General features: G+C 33.2%; 2 protein-coding genes and 1 non-coding gene across 3 annotated transcripts; 2 read left to right on the top strand and 1 right to left on the bottom strand.

Moving 5' to 3' along the window:
• Positions 1-541: 541 nt before the first annotated feature.
• On the top strand, positions 542-648 carry LOC115708468 (small nucleolar RNA R71). Its single transcript, XR_004009967.2, has one exon. It is a non-coding gene; the product is annotated as a small nucleolar RNA R71 (small nucleolar RNA).
• A 3,570-nt stretch (positions 649-4,218) lies between these two features.
• Positions 4,219-13,690, bottom strand: LOC133038672 (rust resistance kinase Lr10-like). The gene is made up of 5 exons (XM_061116786.1): positions 13,466-13,690; positions 12,149-12,807; positions 5,980-6,024; positions 5,825-5,860; positions 4,219-5,364 (listed from the first exon to the last, which is right to left on the bottom strand). Exons 1-5 carry the CDS (start codon positions 13,675-13,677, stop codon positions 4,235-4,237), a joined length of 2,082 nt encoding a protein of 693 aa, XP_060972769.1. The 5' UTR covers positions 13,678-13,690; the 3' UTR covers positions 4,219-4,234.
• A 3,103-nt stretch (positions 13,691-16,793) lies between these two features.
• On the top strand, positions 16,794-19,351 carry LOC133039032 (rust resistance kinase Lr10-like). The gene is made up of 3 exons (XM_061117847.1): positions 16,794-17,569; positions 17,674-17,706; positions 17,972-19,351. Exons 1-3 carry the CDS (start codon positions 16,840-16,842, stop codon positions 19,066-19,068), a joined length of 1,860 nt encoding a protein of 619 aa, XP_060973830.1. The 5' UTR covers positions 16,794-16,839; the 3' UTR covers positions 19,069-19,351.
• Positions 19,352-19,700: the final 349 nt, after the last annotated feature.

The following is a 19,700-nucleotide window of genomic DNA, read 5'->3' as shown; positions in this document are numbered from 1 at the left end:
TTTAATAGAGGCTTTAGTTTCCATCATGAATTGGAGCAATAAATCAGCTTGGATAGTGGAGCCTCCACTAGAACTTTGTTGTCGCAACTGTTGTTGGTTTTGTTGGGGCTGGTTTCTTTGCTGGTAGAACCCCTGTTGGTTGTGCCCATAATTATTGTTTTGGGAATAGTCTCCAATGGCTTTTGCTTGATCCATTGGCAAATCATCCACATCTGCCTGACACTCAGAAAAGTGATGGGGACCTCCACATATCTCACAAACCACTTGAGCTTGTTTGGCTTGCACTGCGATCAGCTTTGTTAGGGCCTCAACCTGAGCTGTCAGCTTTGTAATGGCATCCACCTCTAGCACACCAGCTACCTTCTTAGTTTGACTCCTTTCAGTTGGCCACTGCTGATTGTTTAGAGCCATCTCCTCCAATAGATCATAAGCCTCATTAGCACTCTTTCTCATAAAGGCTCCACCAGCTGCTGCATCTATCAGGGTTCTAGTGTTACCAACCAACCCGTTATAGAAATTATGAACCAGCATCCACTTCTCAATACCATGATGAGGACACTTTCTGATTAAGTCCTTGAACCTCTCCCAAGACTCATAGAGAGACTCATTCTCTTGTTGACAGAAATTGTTGATCTCTCCTCGCAGCTTAGCAGACTTTGCTGGGGGAAAGAACTTAGACAAAAATTTAGTTGCTAAGTCTGTCCATGTTGCTATGGAATTTGGTGTCAAGGAGATTAACCAACTCTTGGCTCTTTCTCTAAGTGAGAATGGAAACAGTCTCAAACGAATGGCATCATCACTAACTCCATTGACTTTAAAAGTCTCACAAAGTTCCATGAAGTTCGAGAGATGCAGATTAGGATCTTCAGAAGGGAGGCCACCAAACTGAACTGAAGACTGCACCATTTGAAGTATGGCAGGTTTGATCTCAAAGTTATTCACATCCACTGCCGGTGGCCTGATACATGACTGCACTCCCGTCAGAGTAGGGAGAATGTAATCTCTCAAGCTACGACCATTAGCTTGGTCTTCCACGGCGCCTCCATTATTACCGTTATTACCCCCATTGTTTCCAGCATTATTGTTCACATTGGCAGCCATGATTTCTGATGTTTCAGCAGTTGCTGAAACTCTTTCTTGCCTCTTGTTCTTTCGATTCCTCCTGCAAGTTTTCTCGATTTCAGGATCAACTGGTAATATGACTGCTTGTCCTTGACGGCGCATACACTTAGGATTCCTGAAGTAGATAAAGAAAATATTGCAAGAAAAAGATTAGTAATTAGCAAGAAAAATAAACCAAAGTAGAAGTTAGTATAATTTTGTGTAATATTAATCTTTATACAATTCCCCGGCAACGGCGCCAAAAACTTGTTGCTATAATTTATAAACACTACGCAAGTATACGCAATCAAGTAGTAAACTCACACAGGTGAGGTCGAACCACAGGGAATTGGACTAATTACTACTAAATTATACTATTGATTCTATCTGGTAAAAGAATACTTTTACGAATTAAATAAGACAATTCAGAAAATTAAAAATAACAAAGGAAGATTAATCAAGATAAGAAAATAGGGAGACGAATCCTGTTGTTAAGTTACCAATGTTAATGTCTAAATGCTATCCTTCTCTTGAAGTGAATGACAGATTATGGATTAACCTAGCTCTTTTCAGATCTTCTAGGTTCTAAATCTCATGCTCTCTAATTAATCTCTTAATTAAACTAACATGAAATCAGCATTAAGCAATAATCTAAATGTCACAAAGGCTATGTAAATACTTTCGTTTCACATCAAAACCTAGACTATCCAATTTTAGCATTCTCAATTCTCACTTTTCAGATTTCGAATTGAGATCATAAAACATGTAAAAGGTGATCAATCTTGCACATGGAAATTAAACACAAATATGAATAGTATTCACAATCAAGATGGAGGAATGGCAATTAATCATTAACTAGGAAAAACTTAAACAACATTCATCATTCTCCCTAAATAGGAGTTTAGTTCAAAACATCCATAATCAAATCCATAATTAACATTGAAATAGAAAAGAACATAGAAAAATTAAAGAGAAGAGAAAGAACTAGTTGAAGCAATTGATTTGGGTCGCCACACGCCGCTCTTCTAGCCTCCTTCTTTGTTTCTAGGGTTCCAATTCTGAATGAACCCTAATTTTCACGAACTCCCTCTATTTAAACCAAATCTCATCTTTAAAATTCGTGAAATTACGAAACTGCCCAAAAATCCCGTCAAAAGGGTCCCCGTCGCGACTGGCAAAGCCCCCGTCGCGACGGGAGTTCAACTTCGAATTTTTGAAACTTTCTGCCAGTTCCCGTCGCGACTGGCAAATTCCCCGTCGCGACGGGAATAGGCAGCATCACCAATTTTGGTTTTTCTTCTCGATTCTTTCACCGTTTTTCCTCAATTCTTGTACATACTTTCTTTAAATGCCCGAGGACCTGAAACAAAAGAATCAAGCGTAATATAGCCCTAAAACTAGAAACAAAGAGTGAAAACTAACCGAAATATGACCCGAATCTTAGACTAATTTTAGCCTAACAATAAGCCTCAGTCCTGAGGCGAGTCTTCTAGGCTTCGGTTGGGCTCAGGCCCATCTTTTGTCTAGGCTGGACTTATTCTCGTGGAAAGGCTTTAGTCTAGACCATTTTAGGCTAATCCTACTTTGGAAAAGCCATGTGTCCCCCCTTCTGGAAACACGAACAATATTTATCCCCAAGTTTTGGGACTTGAGAGTAACGGAGGCTTGCATTCTTCTTTCTGGATTGCCATGGACACGTGGACAATCTTGAAAATGAAGAGACCTTTTCACCTTTTATGTTTCCGAATGCGGAAGGTTGGAAACTTTTGGATTACAGCTAATGTCATGCACATGTCATTAGCCTCTTGGTCTGTGAACCTCATGCACATTGGGAAAGACCATGATGCTTGGGATACCGTGATGATGGCTAATTCATGTTACCACAGGTATTGATGTGAATATCATTATGAAAAATGCCTCGGTTCCAATAAAGACAATTAAATGAAAGCTTTCAGCTCCTCAATTGTTCGATCATTTCTTTACGTTCTTAGATGATATATGAGTCGTTGATCGCTTAAGCTCTCATATCGCCTTCCTTCACTTATAAATAGGAGGAAGAAACACACTTCACTATTTTTGTTCACTTTGTAGAAAGCATAAACCTCCAGTTCGTCCCCGGTGAATGTCCAATCCCTTCGACGATATCTTAAATCTTCTTCTTTGGATTCGAGTGAGGGAGAATCCAGAAGCATCACCGCCAAATCTGTCTACAACTTGTTCAAGTTCATTGAAGCTATTGAACGTTCAAGCAGGGATCAACGAAATACTAGCTTGGGCATACCCTTCTCCTTCAGGTAAGTACTCTCCTTCTTTTGAACTGTTGATTTCTCTAGTTTTAAAATGCATCTTCATATTTTGAGTAGGAGTGATTGTTTGCATGTGGTGTATGGGGCATAAATGTGCACTATTTAGTCTTTTTAGGAGTTGTCAAGCCAACTTTAGCGAATATAGCTTACTATTTAATTTGGATTAACATTTGGAGATTTTACTTGTAATTTTTTTTCTGCATCGGTCGAGTTCAAATTGCTTTTGAATAGAATCAGCCTTAAATTCCTTTGTCTGGTGCTCTTACGACTTTGAATAAAATTTGGACTCGGACCCCGAACTGGACCCAAAGTTCGTCTGGGTTCGAGCTAGGATCTGGGGTCCGAGTCTGGGGTTTGGGTCCAGGTTCGGGTCAGGGTCCAAATCTGGGGTTAGGTTTGAGGTGGGATTGATTCATGTCTTGGTATGGTGTAGAATATTCATTTTTTTTAGTAAAAAAATCGAAAAATAATTTTAAAAAACATGAGTTAAACACAATTAAATTTTTAAGATGACAAAAAATATATTCTATTATCACTTCTTTCCCATATATATATGTATATATATATATATGATGAGATCATCAATGCTTTGCTCCTAAATTTTCAAATATAAGCCATGAGAAAGAGTACTCATTGTGTATCATTGATGAATGAATAGAATAGTTCATGTATTTTTCTTAATACACAATAACTCAAAATTTGACTCTATCAAGATTAGATAAAGAAAAAAAAAATTATTATCTTCAAAATGATAGTCACCATTTAACAAAAATTTATTTTACAAGCTCACAAATTTGATAATTGTCACATACATAAGTAGTGATATTCTACTCGTTGACATCTGCAGAATACTCATCCATAGAAATTGTTGATGAGAAAGATGTCTCATTACTATTGTTCTCTTGATTTTGAGGATATAGGTGAAGATTTGGAGGTACTTGTAGGCTTTCAAGGTTACCTTCAAGCATTTCTATGACTTCACTCATTGTAGGACGATCACAAGGTTTTAGTTGTATACACCACAACGCAACTATAACCATCTTCTTTATTGTCTTCAAATCTTCTTTTGTTGCATATTCATCTATTTGTATATCTTTTCCTTCGTTGAATTGCTTGTGTATCCATAAGGGAAAAAAGATGCGGCTTGAGTTTTCAGTAGCTGCATTCACATTTTTTCGTTGATTTGCCATTTCCATTAATAGCATTCCAAAACTATACACATCGGATTTGGCAGATACTCTTCCAATATTTTTATAGAATAATTCTGGAGCTATATATCCCAAGGTTCCTCTTGCAGCAGTTAAAGAGGCTAAATTGTTTTCCAAAGAACATGATCTTGCTAGCCCGAAATCAGAAACTTTTGGAATAAAATTTTCATCTAAAAGAATGTTGTGAGGTTTAATATCAAAATGAAGAATATGCATGTCACAACCTTGATGAAGATACTCAATACCACGAGCTATTCCAACTGAAATCTCAAATACTTTGGCATAACATAAAGAGATGTTCATTTTTTCTCGTGAAAAAATGTACTTATCTAGGGATCCGTTAGACATGAAATCATATATAAGAGCCCACTTCTTCCCTTCAACACAAAAACCAACCAATCTCACGATATTGACATGGTGAACTTTTCCAATGGTAGCTATTTCATTAATGAAATCTTGACCATTATTAGTCTTGCATTTCCCTAACATTTTGACTGCAACAAAAGGACCACTACAAAGTTGTCCTTTATATACAGAGCCAAATCCTCCTTCACCAAGTTTCTCCTTAAACTCTTTGGTGATCTTCCTAATGTCTCGATAAGAATATCGTATAGGCATGAGATTGTTATGACTTTGGAGGAAATCTTCTATGTCATTGTACATTGATAAATGTCGTCTTCTCCATTGATACACCATTATAGAAATTAGAATTAATAGTCCAGTCAATGTTCTTGGTGCGAAAAATCCCACTGATAAAATTATTAAAATAGGTAAAAGAAAAGAAATATAATTAGCATTTTCTTGCCAAGTATTTCAAAAGATCTAAATATAAAAAAAATTATTGGAATGAAAAGTCTCTACAAAAAAAAATTATTTTTAGTGACAACTTTTAGTCACAACATAAATTTTTTATGACTAAATGTGATTTTTAGTTACAACAAAAAATTACTTGTGACTAAAACATAGTATTGAGATACAATTGTCACTATTTAGTTTTAGTCACAACAAGTATTGTGACTAAAACACATTTAGTCACAATAAATTGTAATTTTGGTGACTAATACTTTTAGCCAGAGACTTTTTAATCACAATATAAGAATGATAATTTATAATTAGTTACAAGTTTTATTATGATTAAAAGTAAATTTTTTTATAGTGAGTAACTTGCTTCAATAAAAGTTTTCGTTTGCTTGAAAAATATAATCATACCGGTGTATATGTAACGTCCTTTCTCGTACAAGTAGTCTGCATAGAAACAAAAGAAAACAATAAACAATTAGGATAAATAAACTTAATATAGAAATAGAGATGAAATGATCAATTAATTAAATGTTATGAATAAAAAAAAATTAGCCATCACTTACATTTGATGTAATACATAGCTTGGCGAAGCATTATTAGAAATGTGACTGCATCATAAAAATAGCAAACAATCATTAGATATATAAATATTTATATATTTAAATCATTCTTTATTAATTATATTAGAATATTTTTATTATGGAAATTATTTTCTAATTAAGAAAATGATTTTCTATTTAAGGAAATAAATAAATAATTGATTTTCTGATAAATGAATATTTTATATTCATTAAATCTGGACAAAATCAATTATGTAATATTCTATATATGGTCAGATTTCTATATTCATTACCTGATTTGATTTCCTGAATTAATTGTCAAAATATTCTGACAATTAATGTGGCACGAATCGATGGAGTATCTCACCTATAAATATAGGGTCTCGGTCCCCGAGCTCCTCACTCATTCTGAATCCATTCAGCAAATTCCATCTAAAGAGAGTTGAGAGAGCGAGGAAGCCCGAACTCCAATACTGAAGCTATCGCAGGGATTGAAGCTCTGATACCAACTGTTAGACTATATATATAGTGTATATAATATAGCATATACAATGATATGAAAATGCGGAAAATATAATGAAATCATATCAATAATATGAATAAAATATGAATAAAACGTAAGTAGTTTTGTGGTTTGACATAAGAAAACATGAACCTGAGACAAATGCTCATATCTAGAACGGTTTTTAATGATCTTCGGACGACCACACTAGGAGCACTAATCTCAGTGATTGTCTATTATGTTAATAACGAAATTACTTTTAGGTAGAGCCCAATACCTAATGTCTAAAGTGAAAATATAATTTTTTATAATTAGGGAGTAGCCACAGCATCTTTAATTATATAAAATTATATATTAATTAAAATTCACCTTAATGGACAAAACTTGTAATTAATTATTTGAATATAATAATTTTACCCCACAGGGATTTTATTATATTTTTATAATTAATTAGGATAATATATTAAGTTAAATTCTCTTAATTTACCCCACAGGGAGTTATGAGGATTTTAATTAATAGTGTTATCACAAATTTTAATTAAAGATAGATTTCATTCCTCCATTATTTCTAAATTAAATACTTCATTAAATCTATCATAAAGTTCATCTAATTTTATTAGATTTAAAATTTAGCCCACAGGCAATTTTAGATTTAATAAAATTTTCATCTTCATCATGTTTCTACATTGGTAAAACATGAATTCATTAAAGCCTCAATTCTTTTAACATCTAAATCTTTTGTAATCCTATTCTTGCAGCTATTTCATCCACCTCTAAATATGCTGAAATCACTAGTGAAATCCCTGAGCTTAGGAGTGACAACTTCAAAATCTGGAAGGAACGAGTTCTTCTCCACCTAGCTTGCACTGACATGGATTATGCAATAAGGAAAGATGAACCATTGCTATCATCGATACTAGCACCGCTGCTGAGATTGCACTTTGCGTGAAAAGTGGGAGCAATCTAATCGTCTCTGCATCATGTTCATTATGTCCAGAATTCCTATGGGAATGCGTGGATCGGTGGAGCCACCTGAGAAGGTGAAAGACTTTATCAAAGTTATGGATGAGCAGTTTGACACTTCAGATAAATCTTTGTTCATCAACCTCATCCAAGAGTTCTCGTCCACAAAACTCACCGGTGTTAAAGGAGTTCGAGAACACATTTCTAAAATGAGGGACATCACTGCTCATTTGAAGAAACTCGACGTTATCATTCCTGATACCTTCCTGGTTCATTACATCCTTCACAATCTTCCTTCACAGTATGGGCCTTTCAAAATTTCCTACAACACACATAAAGAAAAATGGACTATCAATGAATTGATGACCATGTGTGTTCAAGAGGAAGCCAGGCTCCTACAGGAGCAAGGAGAAAGTGTTCACCTGACCACTCAACCTAAGAAACGCAAGCCATTCAAGAAGAACAAAGGGAAAAAGCCCATGGCTCCCAAGGCTGCCATAAAGAAAGATTCCATCAAATGTTTCTTTTGTAAACAAAAGGGACATGCTAAAAGGGAGTGCGACGGTTCAAGAAATGGATGGATGACAAAGGTAATCCAATTTCCTTAGTATGTTATGAATCTAATATGGCTAATGTTAATCTTAACACATGGTGGATTGATTCGGTTCAACAATTCACATAACAAATTCCTTGCGGGATATTCAAAATCTAAGGAAGCCGGTGGCAAGTGAGCAAAGCATCTTATCTCGGAAACAAGATGGGCTCACATGTGGAAGCTATTGGAACATGCAATTTAGTTTTAAGTAATGGTTTTATTTTAAAGTTAGAAAAGACCTTTTATGTACCAAGTTTCTCTAGAAACTTGATTTCAGTTTCAAGACTTATACCCTTTGGTTTTTCCTTTACATTTTCAGACAAATACTTTAATTTATATTATAAATCTGAATGTGTTGGAAATGGTATTTTGTCTGATGGTCTTTACTGCCTTAATTTACAAAATAATACCACTAATAATGTCATGCATGTTCACGCTGGCACTAAAAGATGTGTTATGAAAGAGGATTCCTGTACATTGTGGCACGGAGATTGGGACAGATCTCCATTGATCGAATTAAAAGATTGGTAAAAGATGGGGTACTCAATACCTTAGATTTTTTCGACTTTGATACTTGTGTGGATTGCATTAAGGGAAAGCAAACCTCCAAGTCTGTCAAAACTGGTGTCCATAGGAGTTCTGAAATATTAGAAATCATTCATACTGATATATGTAGTCCAGATATGGAGTCACATGGTCAGAAATACTTCATCTCATTCATAGATGATTACTCACGCTACATGTATATCTACTTACTTCATAATAAAAGTGAAGCATTAGATGTCTTTAAGATATTTAAAGCTGAAGTAGAGAAACAATGCAACAAGCAAATTAAGATAGTGAGATCAGATAGAGGAGGTGAGTATTATGGTAGATACACGAGAAGATGGACAAGCACAGTGCATTTGCGAAGTTTCTTGAAGAAAATGGGATTGTTGCCCATTACACCTTGCCCGGTACACCCGAGCAAAATGGTGTTGCAGAAAGAAGAAACCGAACATTAATGGACATGGTGCGGAGTATGCTTAGTAGCAACTCTAATCTTCCTAAATCCTTGTGGACTGAAGCATTAAAGACATCCGTGTACATATTAAACCGAGTTCCAACAAAGGCAGTCTCAAAAACTCCTTTTGAATTATGGAAAGGTTGGAAACCAAGTTTGAATCATGTACGCATTTGGGGATGTCCATCTGAAGTCAGAATATATAATCCACAAGAGAAGAAATTGGACCCGAGGACCATAAGCGGATTCTTTATAGGGTACGCTGAAAAGTCTAAAGGTTACAAGTTTTATTGTCCATCTCATAGCACAAGAATTGTGGAATCAAGGAATGCAAAATTTCTTGAGAATGCCTTGATCAGTGGGAGTGATCAATCAAAGGACTTAGGTCCTGAGAAAGATCCTTCAGAACCTTCCACTTCAAAAGCAAGATTGATAATGGTTAACACTCCTGTAGTTCAAACGAATGTTCAACAACCATTACCAATCACTGAAGATCCACAAGTTGGTAATGATAATCCAGTAGATCAAAATGTTCAAGAGTTGCACCTGCAACCGTTGAACAACCCGCTCTTGAACAATTTCTTGCTCCCAAGAGCCTCGTTGGTGAAGTCTTAAGAAGATCTCCTAGACCTATCAAACCAAAGATTTACAAAGACTATGTTGTGTATTTATTAGAATGCGATATTGGAATTGGAAATGATCCAGAAACGTTTTTACAAGCTATGAACAGTAGAGAATCAAAATTGTGGTACAATGCTATGGATGATGAAATGAATTCTATGAGGTGCAACAGAGTCTGGGAACTTGTAAAGTTGCCTAATGGGGCGAGAGCCATTGGCTGTAAATGGGTCTATAAAACTAAGAAAGACTCATTAGGCAACACTGAGAGGTACAAAGCGAGACTTGTTGCTAAAGGATTCACTCAAGAGGAAGGAATTGACTATACAGAGACTTTTTCTCCTGTATCAAAGAAAGATTCCCTCAGAGTCATCTTGGCATTAGTTGCTCATTTTGATTTAGAGCTGGAGCAGATGGATGTAAAAGCGCTTTTACGAATGGTGATCTAGAGGAGGAGGTATACATGAAACAACCAGAAGGATTCTCCTCTAGTGAAGGTCAGGATTTGGTATGCAAGCTCAAGAAGTCCATCTATGGATTAAAACAAGCATCCCGCCAATGGTATTTAAAATTTCATGATGTCATCTCTTCCTTTGGATTTGAAGAGAATGTCATGGATCAATGCATATACCTGAAGGAAAGTGGGAGTAAAATTTGTTTTCTTGTTTTATATGTGGACGATATTCTTCTTGCATCCAATGATAAAGGGTTGCTACGTGAAGTGAAACAATTTCTTTCAAAGAACTTTGAGATGAAAGACATGGGTGAAGCATCCTATGTCATAGGCATTAAGATTCATAGAGATAGATACCGAGGTATCTTAGGTTTATCTCAAGAAGCCTACATCAACAGAGTTTTAGAAAGATTTCATATGAAAGATTGTTCACCGAGCGTTGCACCAATTATGAAGGGTGATAAATTAAATTTGAGCCAGTGCCCAAAGAATGATTTTGAAAGAGAACAAATGAAGAACATTCCTTATGCTTCGCCGTTGGAAGCCTAATGTATGCTCGGGTGTGCACAAGACCCGACATTGCTTATTCTGTCGGAATGTTAGGAAGATTTCAGAGTAACCCGGGGATAGACCACTGGAAAGCTGCAAAGAAAGTTATGAGGTATCTTCAGGGTACTAAGGATTACAAACTGATGTTCAAACGAACTGACAATCTAGAAGTAGTTGGCTACTCAGACTCAGATTTCGCTGGTTGCAGTGATTCACGTAAATCTACATCTGGTTACGTGTTTATGTTTGCTGGTGGAGCTGTGTCCTGGAGGAGTAACAAACAAACTTTGACTGCTACTTCTACTATGGAGGCTGAGTTCGTTTCTTGTTTTGAGGCTACATCACATGGTGTATGGCTAAAGAGTTTCATTTCAGGCCTTAGAGTGGTTGATTCCATTGCAAGGCCGCTAAAGATGTTCTGTGACAATTCAGCTGCTGTTTTCATGGCTAAGAACAACAAAAGTGGAAGTCGAAGCAAGCACATCGACATTAAGTACTTAGCTATTAGAGAACGTGTTAAGGAAAATAAAGTGGTCATTCAACACATTAGCACTGAATTGATGATTGCCGATCCTATGACAAAAGGCTTGCCACCTCATAAATTCAAGGATCATGTAGAGAACATGGGACTTGGTTCCCTTATGTAATTTGTACAAATAAAGTTATTATTAATGAAACTCTTATTTTTGATTTTTCTCATATTTATGCGCATCTTAATTTTACATTTGAGAAAAATTTCAGAGGACCTGAATAAACATAAGGTTTAGGGTTTATTCACTTAAGTTCATTGCCACATAAAGTACATTGTTATATAATAAATGTATTGTAATACATGGAAGATAATACTCGATTCATAATGAGGACATGTCGCTATGATTCGTATGTTTATTATATAATGAGGAACGTTGGGTTTGAATATTTTAGTTTAAATGCTGACCAAGTGGGAGAATATTAGAATATTTTTATTATGGAAATTATTTTCTAATTAAGAAAATGATTTTCTATTTAAGGAAATAAATAAATAATTGATTTTCTGATAAATGAATATTTTATATTCATTAAATCTGGACAAAATCAATTATGTAATATTCTATATATGGTCAGATTTCTATATTCATTACCTGATTTGATTTCCTGAATTAATTGTCAAAATATTCTGACAATTAATGTGGCACAGATACTGATGGAGTATCTCACCTATAAATATAGGGTCTCGGTCCCCGAGCTCCTCACTCATTCTGAATCCATTCAGCAAATTCCATCTAAAGAGAGTTGAGAGAGCGAGGAAGCCCGAACTCCAATACTGAAGCTATCGCAGGGATTGAAGCTCAAAGATCAATGGCTGGAGGTACATCGATCCTTTCATTGCATATATTATTGATATGATTTCATTATATTTTCCGCATTTTCATATCATTGTATATGCTATATTATATACACTATATATATAGTCTAACAAATTATTGTTGGAAATGTGTATATATATACCCTCACAAAGTTTTTGATCATCTGGTTCGAATGTATCTTTAGTCGCACATTTACCAGAAACACAATGAACTTTGTTGGAATATTCATTGAGGGAACAAAACTCTTGAGTCCATTTTGATTTGTCAAAACTTTGGATCCATGAAAGGTGAAAACCATAAGCTAGTTGCTTGATAATGTCATGACATGATGAACCATGAAAACTTTGATCAATGAGAGTTACTTGTTCTATCAAGCAAAAATCCAATTTAGAAGGACTCATTTCATCAACATCCAACAAATAATATGACCATGTAAAATTATTGCTATTATTCTTTCTTGACATGCAAGGATTAGCATCAATGTAATAATAAGAAGATTTCATCATTCTTCTTTCACAGCTAATCAACACTAGGGTTTTCGCAACTTTTCTCATACTTCCAAACACCAAATAAAATTGGGGTGAATAAAAATTATATGCGTCAAAATATCCAAGGGACAAAGTGTTGGTGTTGAATGAAGATGAATGGTTTTTGTCATGTAATTCGTGAAATTTGGGATCAACAACTCGAATCGTATAGTTATTATAGTTGATTGCTCTTACGTAGTATCTTCGATACTTAAGGTCTGTGCGAATATACAAGTTTAAGACTGTAATGTTGTTCTCGCAAGAAAGATTGTACCTGCAAAGTTGCAATAGCTCAATAGAATTAAGATGCGAGTTTAAATTAGCTAGGGTGCGTTTGGTAATACTTTTTTTAATCAATTTTTTGTTTTTAAAATTAGAAAAATAAAAATATTTTCTAAAATCATGTTCTATATAACTACTTTTACTTTTTAAGTTTTTAATTAAGAATTTAAATTTTCAAAATAAAAAAAATCACTTTTAATTTTTTTAAACATATTTTTTAATCAATATTTTAGATTCCGACCCCAACTTAGACCTTAGAAACCGAATTCAGACCTGGCCTCAGATTTGGACTCGCCCCCGATCCTGACCTCCCTGGATCCGACTTAATAAAGTTACTAATGAAAATAAAAATGATATTTACAAAACACACTTTTGAACCACTTTTGTTTTTTAAAAACAAAAATTTTACTTATATTTTTGTGGTTAAAAAATTTAAAAATTAATAAAAGTATTACCGAACACCACCTTAGTTACTATATAACAGTTACAAAAAGTGCTATCTAAAGAATGGAGAACATCAATAGACATAAGATGTGAGTTAAAATTAGTTTTTTTTATAACAGTTACAAAAAGTGTGTTATATCTTTTGCAAAAATGCTTTATCGTATGTAGTGTAAATTCTCATAATTAATAAGAATGAAGCTACCTACCTAAAGTCTCCACAGCTGGAATGGTCAGTGGTGAGTCTGAAAGGATAATCTATATTAGAGATACTCCCACATGAAGAAGAATAACATATATGTTTTATATTATTCTTTGCATAGCAACTAATTCCATGGAGCATTAATGTTATGACCACCAAGACTAGAAGAAGAGGCTTTCTGCTATACATTTTGAATTGTGGGAAAGCTTCTGATATCATACTGTTTCTCCAATCCATTGTTGTTCTTATAAGTATGTATGTATATATATATATATCTCTGATCACATAATTTTATAAAGTCAGCTAGGTCAACTTGGCAACTTCCATAGTATAGTACGTAATCATAACAATTTGTAGTTGTTTTGTTGAAATTAATAAAGCAAAAAGGTTCTGTCCAGAAATAGTCTTTATGGGTAGCTCAACAACTTCGTTATTATATTATAGTGTTAAACAATGATTTTACTTGATGATATTATACACAACTAATATTGATCCCACATAGATATATATATATATACTAGATGAGAGTTACGTGGCGAGCCACGTAAATATTAGTTTTATATAAGTTCTAGTGGTTTTTGTTTAAGAATTCAGTAACTAATTGTAAATTATTTTACAAACGATATGTTTTATATAACTAATTGTTAAGAATATCATAATTGTGTATATAAACCTATAATATACACATTGTTATTCAAATGTTATAATGAGGATTTCAATCCATCCCGCTATACATCTCCCACACATTCACACACCCAATCAATTGAGATATCTCCAAGTAATTACACACTTAATTATTGTACTCAAAAGTCAAGTAATTATAGATTGGACATTATAATTAAAGAGAGAGCACAAAAGAAGAAAATACCAAATACAAATAGATATAGCTTATTAATTATATCTTTAGAATTTCAAGCTTTATTTTACTTTCTAATTAAGTAACAAGTTATTGTTATTAATGAGTATCTAATTAATTAATTACCAGGTAGTAGCTTTCGAATGCCTATATGTTTTATGCATATAAATATTCTATTAGTATCTATTTATATCTCTTGTTTTTATCGCTTTAATTCCTCTTTTGTGTGTTTTTTGTTTTTCAAATATTTACTTGGTTATAGATATGTGTGTTCAATGAGATGGCATGAAGCTTGAGACTTGAGTTAGCCAATTAAATGAAAAGAAAATAAAGCAAAAGGGATCAGCTGATTAATATGTTTTATACATTAATTATAAATAAATAAGCAAACAATACAATTACCATACTTGGATTTAGACTATAAAGATCAGATTTTTTTTTTCTTTTTTTCGTTTTAAGCTAATAGTAAAATGTACATGTTTTTGGAATCAATTTCGTACAACAAATTAAACCCCACTTCTAGCAAAAAATAATAATAATAATAATTAAACCTCACTCTGATAATTCACAACTGAAATTGAATAGTCGATATATGATAAAAACATTCTCTGGCTTTCATCTCAAACACTACTTTCAATAATTTACCAACTAAAAAATTAAATAAACAATTTTATTATTATTAATATTATTATTATTGAAAAGGAAAGAGCAAAAGGTTACCTTTAACGAGTTAGTGAATTTCTCGTGTCCAATCTAGTTGAGCTACCTTTGACTTAGAATTCTCCCAGTTATGTTCTCGCGAAAGAAATTAAAACCCAGAAAAAACAGATCCTAAACGTTGGCTAATCCACATCCGAATTCATCCCAACTCAGTGAAATTATCAAAGATGCTCGAGATTCCTCCAGTTATTAATTTAAAACATATCCATCCAATCACAAATCAACACAAATACACACACGCAGAGAATAAACTTTGCACCGATGGGTTGGTCGAAACGTAGCTCACCTGAACCCAATCAAGCCACCCGAGCTGAGTTTGTCGCCAGTATTAGAGCTTAGCTTGATCTGAAACCTTAACCGCCGATTCTGCGGGGAATATCGGGTTTGTTAGAGAAATATGTAGTTAAGATGATTTTTTTTTTAATTTTAAAAAAAAAAAAGATGGTTTAATTTTTTGGTTTAATTATTGGGTTTATTTATTTGTTAACGGAGATCAAACCTATTAACATCGTTAAATTTAACAGAATATTCTTAAGTATATTCCGTTAAACCAAGAATTGCCGTTAGATAGGCACTTTTAATATATAAAGATATATATATATATATTAATTATTGGTGAATTTTATAGAGGGACAACACTATAGTGATAATTAATTTGTAGCTACAAAAACAGTTACTTTAGTGATAATTTTTTAGTCACTAACATAAATATTTTGTAACTAAATGTACTTTTAGCCACAATAAAAACTAAAATATGGTATTTAGATACAAGTTTGTCACTAATTTAGTTTTAGTCACAACAAATATTGTGACTAAAAACATATTTACTTACAATAAATTGTAATTTTTGTGACTTAACTACGGACTTTTTAGTCACAACATAAAAATAATAATTTTTAATTGGTCACAACTTTTTTATTTTTAGTCACAAGTACTAATTTTTGTAGTGCCACTTTTGGTCCTACGTACTCATCATTAGGTACATTTATATTTTTTATTCGTTAAAAGCAAAGTTCTAACAATCCGTGACACAATTTTTTTATATGGGTGTAATTTACTATTTTACTTTATTATTGAAAATTTCTCATATATTAATGAAATCATTAGTATAGGTGTAATGTACTTACAGTTACACCATCCAACTTGGATGGATCATGTACACTCACATAAGAGACAACAAGTAAAACAAATATTGGGTAGACAAATATACATTACAAGAAATGTTACTTTTATTAGTGCATCTCGAAACTGTACTAGTAAAAAAGTCAAAATTTTATTAGTGTGCACATTTACAATGGTAAAATTCTAACTTTTATCAATACATTTACGTATTCGAAAAAGTTATTTTTGCCAACAATACTTTTCATTTTACGCTGGCAAAAATTATAATACCAACACAATACCAACTTTTGCGAACGTATTTTCTTGTATTGATGGTATAATATTAAATAACAACAAGTGGTATCATATAATACATAATTATCTAATTAGTATATATATAATATGTATTTACAAAATTTGTATTGAATCCATCAACCTGGTTACCTAGTCTACACTTGTCCACTTGTCCCAGTGGTGCACAAGTGGTATAGTATGTACATATACATATATATATATATATATATTTATATATTATTATATATTTTTTTGTCTATTCATATTAAATAATAATTTGATTGAGTCATGAAAAAGATTAAAACAAATTAATTTCTAAACATAATTTTCTAAAGCTATATAAAGTTTCAAATGCATTTCAGTTATGTAAATAAATCTGCAAATTTAGATATATATATATATACACACACATGAATATGTGTTTAGTAAAAGTGGTGATGATCATTTCATATATCTATTATTCCTTATTTATGATAACCCTAGTTCTTGCTGAGACACAAACCAGCCATGAGTGCAAAGAAGTTAGATGTGATGAGAATGGACCACCAATAAGATTCCCTTTCAGACTCAAAGGCAAGCAACCATCCCATTGTGGTTATGATCCTGGTTTTGACCTCTCATGTACTCATTCCAATCAAACCCTTCTTCACCTCCCAAATCTTCACTTGAAATTACATGTAACAAAAATAGACTATGAAGAACAATCATTGAAGGCATATAATCCTTATTGCATCCAAAAACACAATTTGAAATTCCTCAATCTCTCAAATTCCCCATTCTTTTCACTATACAGTGGTGATTCTATGCTATTGAAATGCTCTTTCAATGAGTCAGATTACTATGGGCACATGTATTCATCACCAATTCCTTGTTTAAGTGACTCATCCAAATATTTTGTTTATGCCATTGGTACTTATTCTAACATCTGGGGGGATATAGTTGGGTGCAGCAGGATGTATAACAATTTGCAAGTCCCACCAACAATATTCCATTCAATAAAAATGGAAGAAGTAGTGAGGATATACTTATGGTGGTCAAAACCGGATTGCAAATATTGTGAATCTAAAGGGAAGAAATGCACACTGATCAAGAGGCCTAACTCAAACAATGCCACCCAATGTTCCAAGGATACAATGAAAGGTATTTTTAATTAATTTATGATTGGTTATTACTTTTTAATTTTCTAATATTTTTAATATAAAACAAGCTTGTGTGTTTATTTATATCTATATTTTTTTTAACAGGTGTTTTATTTCAAGTTTCATTAATGACTTCAGGTGAGTATTTGTATTATGATTATGAATTCTAGAATTTAAAACAAGGTGAATACTAATTGATAATGAGAAGAGTAGTCCATTCATTTTATATATTCTATTATCTTTACACACATTGGAACTCTTTAACATGCACTACTACTACCTTGTTTAAATTTAGTGTCTTGAGAATCACTATATAGTATATATTGATATATATATATATAATTGTTTTTTTTTTAATTATATACCTTACTAATTTTAATAATTGATCAATATATATTAACAGGTTCATTTGCTATCATATTGGGGTTCCTTGCAACTTTTTATGTCTGCCATTTAGGGAAAAACAAGAGACAAAATGGGTTGAGAATCGAAAAGTTTTTGGAAGACTACATAGCATTCAAACCATCAAGATATACCTATGCCGATGTAAGAAATATCACAAGTGAGTTCAAAGACAAGTTGGGAGAAGGAGCGTATGGAGAAGTATTTAAAGGGAAGCTTTCCAATGACATATCTGTTGCCGTGAAGATTCTGAATAGAGTTTCTAAGGAAAATGGTGAGGATTTCATCAATGAAGTGGCAACAATAGGTCAAATTCACCATATTAATGTGGTTCGTTTGGTCGGTTATTGTGCTGATGGATTTAGAAGAGCTCTAGTATATGAATTCTTACCAAATGATTCTCTAGATAAGTACATATCAGTAAGAGGGTCAACTGATGATATTAATATATGTTCTCTTAGTTGGGAGAAATTATTAGATATAGTTACAGGCACAGCTAAGGGAATCGAGTATCTTCACCAAGGTTGTGATAAACGAATACTTCATTTTGATATTAAGCCCCAAAACATCTTGTTAGACCATAATTTTAAACCAAAGATTGCTGATTTTGGTCTTGCCAAGTTATGTTCAAAGGATCAAAGCATAGTGTCAATGAGTACAGCTAGAGGAACCATAGGGTACATTGCACCTGAAGTATTCTCTAGAAACTTTGGTAATGTCTCCTACAAGTCAGATGTTTATAGTTTTGGTATGCTATTACTCGAAATTGTAGGAGGCAGAAGAAGTAATAATACGAATGAAATTTACTATCCAGAATGGATTTTCAATCTTTTAGAAGAAGGAGAAGATCTTCGAATCTATATCGATGAAGGAGGAGATGGTAAAATTGCAAAAAAACTAGCAATAGTAGGACTTCAATGTATTCAATGGCACCCAATAGATCGTCCGACCATGAAAGTCGTAGTTCAAATGTTGGAAGGAAATGAAGAGTTAAGTATGCCACCAAATCCGTTTTCATCTACAAATCCATCCAAACAAAATACCAAGATGCCAAAGAGATTAATGACAACTATGGAACTAGAAACTATAGCTGAATGAAAAAAGAAAAAAATGTTTTTTTTTACTAATTTTATTCGGTTAAATTCACATGTAATTGTTGTTGTTGCATGTATATTGTTATTTTTGTGTGACTTTGTAATGTACCACCTCAACAAAAATTAAGACAAATTAACTTGACAATTAGTATGTTATCTGTTAATTGTTATGTTTCCCCTACAAGGTATTAATCAATAAATACCTTTATTATTGTAACTAGCAACTTAATCTCTTCAATTTTATTCAGATTAAATTCACAGAAATAAAAGGTCTCTTCATTTCAGTTAAGTTCTTTGTGTGTGTTCAATCGACATCGGAGTTTGTTTGAGCTTTGAGGATTGTTCTTGGATGTTCCTTGAACCAATCCTGGTGTATGAGATAGTGATTGTCATCTCCAACAAGAAGTATTAGAGCATTTGGTGTCCAAGAATTGTCATCAGAAGATTTCAAGATTCAGGTGAGCGATCCAAGAAGATGGAAAATGGAAAGTTCGATCTAGAAATCTTTTTTACAGGGAAGAACAACTTCAGATTATGGTGAGTCAAGATGAGAGTTCTCATGGTTCAACATGGTTTGCAAGATGCTCTTTTGGGAGAGAAGAATCTTCCTAAAGAATTATCGAAGAAGGAGAAGAC

This window comes from Cannabis sativa, chromosome 6 (genome assembly GCF_029168945.1).
Source record: "Cannabis sativa cultivar Pink pepper isolate KNU-18-1 chromosome 6, ASM2916894v1, whole genome shotgun sequence".
NCBI lineage: Eukaryota > Viridiplantae > Streptophyta > Magnoliopsida > Rosales > Cannabaceae > Cannabis > Cannabis sativa.
Note: the sequence above shows the minus strand (reverse complement) of the source record. Positions and strands in the feature narration are given on the sequence as shown.

Bases quoted from the DNA above. Each gene is read 5' to 3' on its own strand.
- LOC133038672 (XM_061116786.1), bottom strand. From the start codon at position 13,677: ATGATATCAGAAGCTTTCCCACAATTCAAAATGTATAGCAGAAAGCCT. The intron at 12,808-13,465 runs GTAGGTAGCTTC...GCAACTTTGCAG, and splicing joins TCCAGCTGTGGAGACTTTAG to GTACAATCTTTCTTGCGAGA. The intron at 5,365-5,824 runs GTATGATTATAT...TAATTTTATCAG, and splicing joins AGGACGTTACATATACACCG to TGGGATTTTTCGCACCAAGA.
- LOC133039032 (XM_061117847.1), top strand. From the start codon at position 16,840: ATGAATATGTGTTTAGTAAAAGTGGTGATGATCATTTCATATATCTAT. The intron at 17,570-17,673 runs GTATTTTTAATT...TTTTTTTAACAG, and splicing joins TTCCAAGGATACAATGAAAG to GTGTTTTATTTCAAGTTTCA. The intron at 17,707-17,971 runs GTGAGTATTTGT...ATATATTAACAG, and splicing joins AGTTTCATTAATGACTTCAG to GTTCATTTGCTATCATATTG.